A 14,463-nucleotide genomic window follows, 5' to 3' on the forward strand; every position below is an offset into this window, starting at 1 on the left:
ATTAAAAAAAAAATTGAGAAAGAATTTGATGTTTATATGATTCGTTTCTAAATAAAGTCTTGAATAATTTTTACATTTATAAATTAATTAATGAAAAGCAGTGTGTATAAAATGCACTAAATTTCGAATGATTGTGTTACTTTTAGACTGTTACATGGGCAAAGAAATAGTAATAATTAAATGGAAATTCAAGGGTAATAAATGATATTTTGAGATAGTTACCACCTAGCATTTGTTGCAAACAAGCTACGAAGCGTTTTTGCTAAAAAAAAATTATATAATTGTTCTTTATTCCAATTTAGAGTGACAAATACATAAATTTTTAGAATAAAAAATCATCAACAAAACTTACGCACATGCACCAAATAACACCAAGTCTGTGCCTCTTCACAGTTTGAACAGTTACGAAAAGCACTCCTAAAGAGCACGTCAATTTTCTTCTGGAGTGTATTGAAATAAAAGTAAAACCATATTAAAAACAACATAGGTCAAATTCATTGTTTATATTTAAATAAATATTGTTGGTGCTGTTTGGAAATGAATATCGTACAGTCTATTAATTGTTGTTTTTTCTTTAGATTTCCATGAAAATTTAATAAATGTCAAGGGTGCTAAATTAAGCGTTATTATTACCTAGTAAATAACGAGACAATATTTTAGCTGTAATTCTTCGAGTATATCAATGTGTATGGAATCTCTTTTATTACCGTAAATCTTCTAATCTTTCGCAAAATGCCACTTATCTTTGGTACAAAAAGTCTACATAATAGTTATAGTGAAAGTAATGCATATGAAAAATGTGTGTGTTTAATAAAGCTCAATAAAAATGTTTTTTAAAAAAATGGATGTGTATATGATGCCTATCTAAGTAAAGGCTTATGCAATTTTTAGATTTATAAATATAGTAATAAAAAATGTATAGAATGCATTGAATTGCGAACAATGTGTTACTTTTAGACTGTTACATGGGCAAAGAAATAGTAATAATTAAATGGAAATTCAAGGGTAATAAATGCTATTTTGAGATAGTTACCACCTAGCATTTGTTGCAAACAAGCTACGAAGCGTTTTTGCTAAAAAAAAATTTATAATTGTTCTTTATTCCAATTTAGAGTGACAAATAAATAAATTTTTAGAATAAAAAATCATCAACAAAACTTACGCACATGCACCAAATAACACCAAGTCTGTGCCTCTTCACAGTTTGAACAGTTACGAAAAGCACTCCTAAAGAGCACGTCAATTTTCTTCTGGAGTGTATTGAAATAAAAGTAAAACCATATTAAAAACAACATAGGTCAAATTCATTGTTTATATTTAAATAAATATTGTTGGTGCTGTTTGGAAATGAATATCGTACAGTCTATTAATTGTTGTTTTTTCTTTAGATTTCCATGAAAATTTAATAAATGTCAAGGGCGCTAAATTAAGCGTTATTTTTACCTAGTAAATAACGAGACAATATTTTAGCTGTAATTCTTCAAGTATATCAATGTCTATCAAATCTCTTTTATTACAGTAAATCTTCTAAACTTTCGCAAAATGCCACTTATCTTTGGTACAAAATGTCTAAATAATAGTTATAGTGAAAGTAATACCTATGAAAAATGTATGTGTGTTTAATAAAGTTCAATAAAAATATTTTTTTTTAATTTGATGTGTATATGATGCGTATCTAAGTAAAGGCTTATGCAATTTTTATATTTATAAAAGAAGTAATAAAAATAAATGTGTGTATAGAATGCACTAATTGCAAATGATTGTGTTACTTTTAAACTATTACATGGGCTAAATTATTTTTTTATGGAAATTCAAGAGTCATAAATAAAATTTTGAGATAGTTACCACTTGCACTTGTTGCAAATAAGATAAAATAATTGTTTTATATTACAATTTAGAGATATAGGTAAATGAAATGTGAGAAAAACTAGTCTACTGGCATTACACAAAATTAACAACACAAATATCATCCCGAATATGTGTGTTTATCTACCCAAAGTTATAAGACAAGAACAATTATATAGGGCTTAGTAAACTTGTATCTTCAGTTTTAAAATTTAAGGGCCTCATTTTTTAGATTTTTACCAATACAAAAAAAAAACATTTAAAGAAACAGCTGTATCTATATATTGCAAAGCTTATATCAACTTACTATATCTGGTTTTTTAAAAAAGTTTGCACTATTGTATCTTGAACCTGAAAACACAAGAATCAATAAAAAAAATAATTACAAATCAGCTAATTAACTATTGGTAATAAATTATTTTGTTAGTTATTTTGAACAAGTAAAATTAATTGTACTTTATACATTCTAAGAGAGAGAATTGACACTAACAATATATAACTTTAAGCCCTTCCGAAGCATAGTAGTTACCGTGTTGGCTTGAGTAGGCTGAGATAGATTTAGCTCACGTGTTCGATTTCAGTTGGTTTACCTTTTTTAAAATACATTTTAAATGCGATCACCCACAAATCACGTTCCTTCTCCCCTATTCCTTTCCTACTGGTCCTGACAAGTGATAGTATCGGACTTCGTTATGAAAGTTCAAAACATAAAATTGCGCTAAACCAGTGTTTCCCAAAATGTTTCGTGGAACCAAGGCTTTCAGCAAGGCCTAAATAGGTGTTCCAAAATAAAACCACTGGAATAATTACCTAGTAAGCCACCACGTGAATTAGTCTCTCTAAAAACAAAACAAAGTGTTTCACTAATTAGTCTCTCTAAAAACAAAACAAAGTGTTTCACTAATTAGTCTCTCTAAAAACAAAACAAAGTGTTTCACTAATTAGTCTCTCTAAAAACAAAACAAAGTGTTTCACTAATTAGTCTCTCTAAAAACAAAACAAAGTGTTTCACTAATTAGTCTCTCTAAAAACAAAACAAAGTGTTTCACTAATTAGTCTCTCTAAAAACAAAACAAAGTGTTTCACTAATTAGTCTCTCTAAAAACAAAACATAGTGTTTCACTAATTAGTCTCTCTAAAAACAAAACAAAGTGTTTCACTAATTAGTCTCTCTAAAAACAAAACAAAGTGTTTCACTAATTAGTCTCTCTAAAAACAAAACAAAGTGTTTCACTAATTAGTCTCTCTAAAAACAAAACAAAGTGTTTCACTAATTAGTCTCTCTAAAAACAAAACAAAGTGTTTCACTAATTAGTCTCTCTAAAAACAAAACAAAGTGTTTCACTAATTAGTCTCTCTAAAAACAAAACAAAGTGTTTCACTAATTAGTCTCTCTAAAAACAAAACAAAGTGTTTCACTAATTAGTCTCTCTAAAAACAAAACAAAGTGTTTCACTAATTAGTCTCTCTAAAAACAAAACAAAGTGTTTCACTAATTAGTCTCTCTAAAAACAAAACAAAGTGTTTCACTGTGTACTCGGTATGTTCTGTTTAGGAAAATGTTACGGAAACACTGCGCTAAACATTTAGTAAAAATAATATCAGGTGACCGAGCTTCGCTTGGATGTATAATTTGTTAAGGAAGGATATATACCCGAAGTCATGTTGGGGATGTTGTAATTAAGAAAATGAACGATCGGGTAAAGACTATCAATCCGAAGAGTTTCTTTTTCGTTCTGTCAGTTCTCAATTTATTGTACATGGCGATTAAAATAGAAAGTCACTCCAACAGTAGGCCTATAGAAAACCACAGCTCACGTACTAACGTTTTACATTGCTTCCTTCGTGTAAAACTATCGGGCTATTGTTGGCTTGGAAGAAAGTCTTTGCAGTATAACTTGTAAAATGGTTACTTTCTGACATTTAATATTGCAATTAATATATTCATTATGGCTCTGAGACAATCATCACATTTCACATAGGGCACCGCAAATGTAAGGGCCGGCCCTGGCTGTGCAAGTAAGGCATAGATAAGCTGTGTTATGACCATTTCCTATAATTTGGTATGGGACAGTAGACTTCGATGCTTAAACACATTACAATAATTCACCAGCAAAATAATAACAAAGTAAAAGCTACCTACGGGTGTGCGCAATTAAAGTGTAAACAATTTATAAAGCCTACACACATATATAAAGATATCTAATTTCATTATTTTTCTTCCATAGTTTCATAATGGATCAATGTACAATAAGATGGTGCGCTAATGTTTAATTAGGCCAATTGAATCATTAAAACTTTTTCTTGTTTGCGAAAAAAAGTCATATTGTACTGCTGTGAGCCGAGTGACGTAAGCGGTGTCAAGTTTTTTACCCTTTGACGTCATATAGAAAATTTCATTCATAAAACATTACAGTCAAAATTAATTTTTCGATACTGAGCCATTTTCAAACCGATATAACGGTCGACCTCGAGTTTTCCCGATGTGGCCAATGAGTTGAGATTTTTTTTCTCACTATTATGCACATACCTTGAAATTTTAAAGAAAATCGTTAGAGGGCGAAGCCCCAAACGCCAAAAGCGTTTTTTTGCTTTTTTCACTGCAGAAAAGTATTCTCTTGACATTTACAGCTCATTATTCATCAATGGAGTTCGGGGCGAAGCCCCGCCGCCAAAAGCATTTTCTTGCATTCTTCACTGTAGAACCGCATTCTCCTGATATCTACAACTCATTATTTATCAATGGAGTTCGGGGCGAAGCCCCGACGCCAAAACCGTTTTCTTGCTTTTTTCACTGCAGAAAAGTATTCTACTGACATTTACAGCTCATTATTTATCAATGGAGTTCGGGGCGAAGCCCCGACGCCAAAAGTGTTTTCTTGCATTATTCATTGCAGTAACGCATTCTCCTGACATCTACAGATCATTTTTCATCAATGGAGTTCGGGGCGAAGCCCCGATGCCAAAAGAGTTTTCTTGCATACTTCACAGAAGAAACGTATTCTCCTGACCTAAAACTCATTATTCATACTATTAAAAAAGGACCTTTTGAATAATGTTGTACTTGAAAAATATTCTAATATGAATTTATAGGCCCTTAATATATTGCAAAAAACCGATTTGTTCCTTGAAAAGATAAGATACCCCACATATTTAGATTTTGGCTTTGAGGATCTCCGCCGAAAAAAATTATTCGATAAATAATATTCAATAAAATTAAAGTATAAATTGTGAGTTATAGTCCCAAATTTATTTAACTAGAAAAATATCAGATTGAGTAAAGGTTAGAAAAAGGCGACTATGAAAAAATGATTTGGGTTTAGAACTCATCTCATTCATTTCAGTTTAGAACTCATCTCAATCGTGACTCCTATACTGAAAAATTTCGTTTGAATTCTAATTTTTTGAATGCAAAGTCTTTCTTAAAATAGTTATGATAAATTCGTGTGAAATTACACAAACTCTGTCTGGAAATGGGAGGAGCGGTAGAGTGAAAATGATTAATCCTCGCTCCTTTTATAGTTTCTGCTAAAGATTGCATTTGGCATTAAAGAATAGGGGTGGGGCGACTCGATATAAGAATTTAATTTATAGTATATTGTAGTGTAACTGAGTTGATTTTCTGCGTGCGTCCAGCGTGTCTGAAGGTCATGGCCATTGTGTGTGTTTCATGTCCAGTGTGTGTGTGTGTGTATAGACTGCATCAGTGGTATGCTAGACGTGCTGGTTTCATTCACTGTTTACTGTAGTCTAATTTTGTCGAATAAAGCCATATTATTGGTATTCTAGTCGTTATCATTTCATTACAATTTATTCGACAAAATTAATGTATCTGGATTAGTGTTGGATTCCTTAATTTACAATGGATAAATTACTCAGACCGAAAGAGTTGGACATTGATCCTAATGCTCCTCTGGCCTCAGAAAAATGGACTCACTGGTATGACACATTTCAGAATTTTCTTTCATCCATCAAGGATATAAACGAAGACTTTAAACTAAAGTTGTTGAAGAATCACGTATCTGCTACGGTTTATATGCTCATCAGTGATGTATCGTCCTATTCGATGGCCATAGACACACTCAAGACTACTTATATTAAGGTAAAGAATGACATTTTTGCTAGACATTTGGTTGCTACATGTAAACAGCAGCCGGGCCAAACGGTAGAGTCCTTTATGCTAAAGTTGCGAAGCCTGGCCCGGGACTGTGACTTTAAAGAAGTAACTGCTGAACAGCACAGAGACATTTGCATTAGAGACGCCTTCATAACTGGTCTGGCATCCAACACTATTAGACAGCGGTTACTGGAAAAGACATCTCTTACTCTACAAAGCGCTTTTGACGAAGCTAGAGTGCTAGAAACAGCCACAACGCATGCTCAGGCTTACAATTACACGAACGAAATCTCCTGTGGGGCAATGAAAACACCAACTAGCTCCCATCTAGAAACATACATTTCTAACGAAGACCAGGAATTAAATGCCATTAAGTCGTTATGCTACTTTTGTGGTAGGAGGAGACACTCTAGGACTGAATGCTCTGCTCGAAATGCATTATGTCATCAGTGCGGTGAAAAGGGACACTTCCAAACTGTTTGTAAATCAAGTAAAACAACAGCCAACAGAGCTGACAGCAAAATATCACTGACCAGTGTGATAACTCCATGTACCTTGTCATCAACGCATTTCTCTGGGCTTACACAGTCTACGGCCCAAGTGAACGTCAACGGGTTGCTGTTGCAAGCTCTCATAGACACTGGCAGCTGTGAAAGTTACATATCAGAAGCCATCGTCAAGAGAAATAAATGGCCAGTACGTCCGTCTACAAACAGAATATTCATGGTCACTACACATCTTTCTGAAAAGACATTAGGACATACATTTGCCGATGTCCAGTACAAGGGAGAACACTACAAAAAGGTCAAACTTTCTCTACTTGCTGGATTGTGCTCGGATGTAATCCTTGGTGTAGACTTTATAAGTCTTCATAAGGAATTGACCATACCGTACGGAGGAAAACGCAATCCTCTACACATTTGTGGTCTTAAAGCAGCACGAGTCGAAACACCGAGCCTATTCAGTAATCTAACTTCTGACTGCAGACCGGTAGCTACTAAGTCCCGAAAGCACTCAATAGGTGATAACAAATTTATTGAGTCCGAAGTTAGAAAACTCCTCTCGGACAAAATCATTGAACCTTCAAAGTCTCCCTGGAGAGCACAGGTGCTTGTGACAACAAACGAGAGACATAAAATAAGGATGGTCATTGATTACAGTCAAACAATAAATCGCTTCACCTTACTGGATGCATACCCAATGCCCCGAGTCGATGAACTGGTAGAACTGATATCCAACTATTCCGTTTTTAGTACTCTAGACCTCAAAAGTTCCTACCATCAAATACCAATCAAGACTGAGGAAAGGCCGTTTACTGCATTTGAGGCATGTGGCAAACTCTATACCAGTTCTGTCGCATCCCTTTCGGTGTTACCAACGGAGTTGCATGCTTTCAGAGAACAATAAATCAAATTATTGAGAATGAAATGTTGCAGGACACCTTTGCATACGTGGACAATGTAACGGTATGTGGTCATGATCAAGAGTCGCACGATGAGAATGCAAAGATTTCTAGATGCTTCTAGAAAGTATGGGATCACATTTAATGAAGACAAAAGTACGATAGCCACTGACAAAGTTTGCCTATTTGGGATACGAAATTTCTAAAGGCCTTCTCAAGCCAGACCCTGAAAGATTCCAGGCTTTAAGAAACCTTCCTCCCCCTCATGATATGCGCTCACAAAAACGGATCGTGGGCATGTTGGCGTACTACTAACAGTGGATCCCTAATTTTTCTAACAAAATAAATGTTTTGGCAAATAACACGTCGTTCCCTCTTTCAGAAACAGTAAAGACAGCCCTTAACGAATTAAAGCAGGAGCTGGAGAAAGCTGCCATCTTCACCATCGACTATACTCGACCTCTGACGGTTGAAACAGACGCTTCGAATGTTGCAATAGCTGCCACCCTCAACCAGGATGGCCGCCCCGTGGCGTTCTTTTCAAGAACATTCTATAAAAGTGAAAGGCGGCACTCGGCTATAGAAAAAGAAGCTTATGCCATTGTAGAATCTTTAAGGAAATGGCACCACTACTTAGTAGGAAATCGCTTTACCCTTGTCACGGATCAACGCTCTGTGGCCTTCATGTATGACAAACAGAGCAAAGGGAAAATAAAGAATGAGAAAATTCAAAGATGGAGACTGGAACTGAGCTGTTTCCACTACGATGTCTTGTATAGACCAGGCAAACACAATGTAGCGGCTGATACGTTTTCTAGAAACGGGTGTGTGTCAGCTTTGAGTCGAAATGAATTGAAACTGCTCCATGACTCTCTGTGTCATCCGGGAGTAACAAGACTATGGCATTTAGTGCGAGCGAAAAACTTACCTTTCTCTTGTGAAGATGTTAGGCTGGTTGTCAACCAGTGCAGAATCTGTGCCGAAGTGAAACCCAGATATTTCAGTAATTCTAATGGAACTCTAATTAAGGCGATGCAGCCTTTCCAGAGACTAAGTATGGACTTCAAAGGACCTCTCCCTTCTACATCTCGGAACACATACCTGCTAACCATAGTTGACGAATTTTCAAGATTCCCGTTTGCATACGCCTGTTCTGATATGTCAGCTTCAAAAGTAATCTGATGTCTAGAAAATTTATTTGGACTATTCGGAATGCCTGACTATGTACACACTGATAAAGGTACCTCATTCATGTCAAGAGAGGTGCAGGAATTTTTACACGAGAGAGGGGTGGCCACAAGCAGGACGACCCCTTATAATCCCAGAGGGAACTCTCAAGTAGAAAGGCTAAACGGTTCATTATGGAAAGCTATAACTCTGGCCTTAAAAACTCAAGGACTCCCGGTTTCCAAATGGGAGCAGGCGTTAAACCAAGCCCTGCACTCTCTTCGTTCTCTGCTTTGTACTGCTACAAACGAGACACCTCACGAGAGAATATTCAAGTTCTATCGCAGGTCCACCTTCGACAAATCACTCCCGACATGGTTAGCTCAACCAGGAAAAGTATTGTTAAAAAAGGGAGTCCGTGCATCAAAATATGACAATGGTACAATAGCTGTGGACTTAATTACATGCAACCCACAGTATGCCATTGTAAGACTTCCTGATGGAAGAGAAGAAACAGTGTCATTGCGACATTTGGCCCCAGCTCCAAGAGAGGGACAATCATAGGTGTATCAAAATATGGAACATGAAGACTTTGAGCCGGAGACAAACCCTATAACACAGATGCAGGTGCCTACTGACCATGTGACTATAGAACCAATGGCTGCTCCTAACACACATGTACAACAAGGGGAAAATGGACATCAAGAAGAAGTAAATACAGGGGCTGAGTCTTCAGTTAGAGAGCCGCCGATGTCACCAACTCCAAGCGACGGCAGTATTGGTCGTGGTAGATATAACCTAAGACCAAGAACGAGCAGACCTAATTATAAGGTCTAACATTTATTTAATTATTTTTCCATATCACAAGTTCTAACTCAGTCTCTGTAGGCTTAATATGACACACTTTGAACTGATCATTTTATAGTGTAAAACTTTTCTAGTTAGACTTTTGTATTGTATTACTTATTACATTATTATTCAAGACAACTGGTCTTAATATTTGTATGCATAATATGACACTTAGGGACTGATAATGTATAGTGTATAACGTGTTTGTTTATAGTTATACAATGCTTTTCAATAGAGTAACTCTGTAAGTATTCTGTAGGGATACTAAGGCCTCTTATATCGCTGTCCTTCACTATTATTTACATGTTTATGTTCCTATAACTTTTAGGCGGGGTGATTGTAGTGTAACTGAGTTGATTTTCTGCGTGCGTCCAGCGTGTCTGAAGGTCATGGCCATTGTGTGTGTTTCATGTCCAGTGTGTGTGTGTGTATAGACTGCATCAGTGGTATGCTAGACGTGCTGGTTTCATTCACTGTTTACTGTAGTCTAATTTTGTCGAATAAAGCCATATTATTGGTATTCTAGTCGTTATCATTTCATTACATTTCAATAAATTATATTAGTGACAGATGTTTTTGTTTTGTAATTTCTAACTGTAATACAAAAAGAAAAAGTATTGGTTTGTCCGATGGGGGAAAGGCGATTGCATGAATCGCCCCTCCCACCTGGTACAAGCCTTTTTCATTTAAATTTTACTAATGATAAAATTTGAGATTAGAGTGTGGTACGACATAATATACAATGAGTTCACATATCAATATATAGTTTATATTATATAGATATTCAACTAATTTTGTTCACAAACTATGATTCTCCATAAAAATAGGACCGCCCCCCCCCCTCAGAGGGCTAGAGTGGGAAGGGCAGTACATGCAATTTTCCCCTCCCCCAACCTCACCGAAACGGCCAAGATACAAGAAGGCGAGCGACATAATATAAATCTATATATTAATTCAACTAATTTTGTTCACAAACTATGATTTCTCCATTAAAGTAGGACCGCCCCCCCCCTCAAAAGGTTTAGGGCAGTAGAGATAAATTGGCAAACAGGGAAAGACATAATACAAAGATCGGTTAAAATATCAATAACAAGTTTTAATCACATAGATATTTAATTGATTATGTTAGCAAGCTGTGATTTCTACAAAGAAATTGGACCGCCCCCCCCACTCGAAAGTTTATGGGGGGGGGGCGGGGTTGATACCATCGCCCCCTCCCGACCCCACCAAATCGGCCAACAAACTAGAGGGGGGGGGCGAAATAATCTAAAAATAGGTTGAAATATAAATAATTAGTATATATTATTAACATAAGTAATGAATTCGTATACAAATTGTGTGAATTCTATACTAAAATTCGTATGCACATACCGTGAAATTTTAAAGAAAATCGTTAGAGCCGTTTTCGAAATAAAATTTATAAATATATATACATACATACATACAAGAATTGCTCGCTTAAGAGTATAGGATTACATTTAACTAGTTGAGCCGCGGCGTAGCATACTTCGCTATTTTGTAGGACCGACCTTAGGAAGACCGCAGTGGGCCCCGCACTTTCATAGGCACTACGCTAATCCTAGGTATAAATTATTTAAATAAACGCTTTTATAACTTATAACAGATTTTCCTCGGCCTCATACTGTACTGTATGTACTCATACTGTATGACTTCGCAACTCGCAAGGCTCGTAAAGTAATTCTGTAAGTAGTAAAGAATGAAAAAAATGCAAAGACGAATTTATTTTCTAATACTAACTCGTAATTACTACTTATCATCCGTATACATACCCAGATTGGGCACTGCAAAATCCGTATCGCATACTCCCCCTCTCTCCTTTTTGCCTCAAAAGTTACGTAGGGTAACTTTAGTTCGACTTTCAGAAATAAAACAGTTATATTTCCATGACTTTTGTTGGTGTCTGGCATGGTTGGGCCATTAAGAGGATTATATAGATCTATATACTAGTTGAACGGCGGCATAGCATACGCTGCTATTTTGCAGGACCGGCCTTAGGCTACTGCAACCTATTCGACGGCAGTGGGCCCCACACTTACTTAGGACCGCACATTCATAGGACCCGCGCTAATTCAAGGTGTATAAATTATTAAATTAAACTATTTTATAACTTAAAACAAATTTCCCGCGCTCTCCTGTCAATTTACCAGGAGCTCCTGGAAATCTCCCGAAATTGCAAAATATAATAATATAATAATAAGTCCGGCCCTGATATTTGGTAAGAGCTGAATATACGTAGTAGATTACTTGTTCTCTTACCATGACTTTTTGGTCACAATGAGTAAGTCAGGCGCTGCTATTTAGTGTCTCTAAAATGTTTGTTTGTAAAATATTTTACATGTTTCGGATGTTCCTTCAGAGTTAAAGATAGTTTACTTCTTAGTCCAAACCTATCGCAGGACGAAGGGTGATGGGAGCTGGCAGGGTTTGAACCAGGGACTATCAATAAATTCAAAGGCAATCCAGCGCGCAAACCGCACGGCCAGGCAGCCATACGTAGTGACGGGTGAATACTACTACTAACAGAGTGATTTTTCCTTTATTTCTTCTTCTCGTTCAAACTGTTAAGAAGCCATGAAGAGAATTGATATATATATATATATATATATATATATATATATATATATATATATATATATATATATATATTGTTACAAATGACAGTGATAGGTAGAGGTCAACGTATGACCCCGGCGAGATAACACAGCAGCTGGTGTTCTCTGGAATGTACATGTATCAACAAAGACAGGATGTGAGGTGTCCTTACGTGTTATTCCAGAAGGTACTAGCAATGTCCAGTGACAGATAGAGGTCACAACTTGTTACCCCGTCAAGATGACACTGCAGCCAATGTTTTCTGGAATCTACATGTATAAACAAAGACAGGATGTGACGTTTCCTCATGTGTTATTCCAAAGGATACTAGCCATGTTTGTGCAACTTTGGACAAGCGATTAGGGACTCTATATAAGCCAGAGAGTTAATGTGAAAGTGAGTCGTGAGTGAGCCGTTACAGTCGATACAGACTATGTAAGACGTGTGCGGCTCTTGTGGAAGAGAAATGTGTACGACTCGATGCAAGTTAACTAGGGTAGAGTTAACTGGAGTGGACTACAGTCGTTAAAGTCTATACAGCGAACTACAAGGACTTGAGCCGTTACAGTCGATACAGTCGATGTAAGACGTGTGCGGCTCTGATTCGGTAGACTTGAGTACGACTTGGTTCAGCTTTGGGAGACCTGGAGTGACACTGGGAAGTGTGTCGTTGGTCTGTTCTGTGGAATACGGCTCGATGCAAGTTGAGAAGAGATGAATTGCAACGAAGTGAAGAGATGAATTGCAACGAAGTATAGATAACTGTAAACTGACAGATATTGTACAGTCTTCTACGCTACATGTTACAGTAACAAATTGTTAGATTTAATAGTCAATAAAGTTATATGAAGCTGAAAGTTTAGTCGTCAAGTTCTTTACAGTGTTTTTATTTGTTTGCCTACTAGTACATCTAGCCAGAAGATTCAGAAATACGTAACAATATATATATATATATATATATATATATATATATATATATATATATATATATATATATATATATATATATATATAGAGAGAGAGAGAGAGAGAGATAGATTACATGTTTGATCCAAAGTAATTGATACAACAACACTTAATATAAGCCTTAGATATATATATATATATAGATAGATAGATAGATTGATAGATAGATAGATAGATAGATAGATAGAAGATAGATAGATAGATAGATAGATAGATAGATAGATAGATAGATAGATTACATGTTTGATCCAAAGTAATTGACACAACAACCCTTAATATGAGCCTTATTTAAAAAATCATTTTTTTTTGCTTCATTGTGAACTGTTTTTCTGATGTATGTGCGATGTCTCACAATATTTGTGTAAAAGGAACTAAAAAGAAAAGATGAACGCACTAGCGGATCCAGAACTTTTGACTGTGGGGCGATATTTTTCCAAAGCCTAAATGTAATGCCCAGTAAACCTTAACCCACTGGCGGAACCAGTGAAGGGAGCAGTAGGAGTGATCGCCCCCCTCCCTCGGCTGACCCACCCACCCGAAGGGGAGGGGCTAATGAATTTTAGCAGAAAAATAACACAATTCTTTACTTATGTTAATAATATATACAAATTACTTATATTTTAACCTATTTTTGTATTATATAGCCCCTTCCTCTAAAATAAAATATATAATGGGGTGACAAATGCATCAATTCCGCCACCCCCGACCAATAACTTTTTGAATGGGGGGGGGGAGCGATCCAATTTTTGTTAACTTAATTAGCTACATATACGATTAAAGCATTTTTTTTACATTTTAATCGACTTGAATATTATGTAGCTCCCCTTCTGGTATGTTGGCTGATTTGATGTGGTGGAGAAGGACGATAGCATAACTCAGCCCCCCCCCCCCCCCAATTCTTAACTTTTGAGTGAGTGCTGTCCATTTTATTTGTGCAGAAATCTTAAGTTGTTAACATAATTAGTTACATATCTATATGATAAAAGCTACTTATTGATAGGAATGTAAATTAATCCTTATATTATGTCGTTCCCGTTTCGGGTATCATGGCAGCTTCTGTGGCGGTGGGGAATTGGGAAGCGATTGGTTCTACTGCCCTCCCAACTCTAGACATTTGAATTGGGGGGGGGGGGCATATTTTTAGAAGCTATCTTAGCGTATGGACACAATTAGTTGAGAATCTTTATAATATAAGCTACTTATTAATATTTTAAATCCATTTGTATATTATGCTATACCACACTCTAATCTCAAATTAAATCATTAGTAAATATAAAATTAAAAAGGGTTGTACCAGATGGTAGAGTTGATAGATACAGATGGCATACCAGTACTTTTTCTTTTATATTTGTTATATTATAGTTTAGAAATTAACGTGAGAACAATTTCCGAATCTGAAGTGTGAATGACAATCAAAAAGTAGTGAAATGCCTTTAATAGGCGTAAATGTCTAATGCCTGTATTAGGTGTTAAACAAGATCTCTTGTAGTAGGCTTTTTTTTTA

The 14,463-nt window shown here is 35.8% G+C and overlaps 1 protein-coding gene across 1 annotated transcript; it reads left to right on the forward strand.

Annotated features, from left to right (window-relative positions):
• The first annotated feature begins 8,576 nt into the window (after positions 1 to 8,576).
• LOC129928941 (uncharacterized) lies at positions 8,577 to 9,095 on the forward strand. Its single transcript, XM_056045537.1, has one exon. The coding sequence runs from the start codon at positions 8,577 to 8,579 to the stop codon at positions 9,093 to 9,095; it is 519 nt and encodes a 172-aa protein (XP_055901512.1).
• Positions 9,096 to 14,463: the final 5,368 nt, after the last annotated feature.

This window comes from Biomphalaria glabrata, chromosome 11 (genome assembly GCF_947242115.1).
Source record: "Biomphalaria glabrata chromosome 11, xgBioGlab47.1, whole genome shotgun sequence".
Lineage (NCBI taxonomy): Eukaryota > Metazoa > Mollusca > Gastropoda > Planorbidae > Biomphalaria > Biomphalaria glabrata.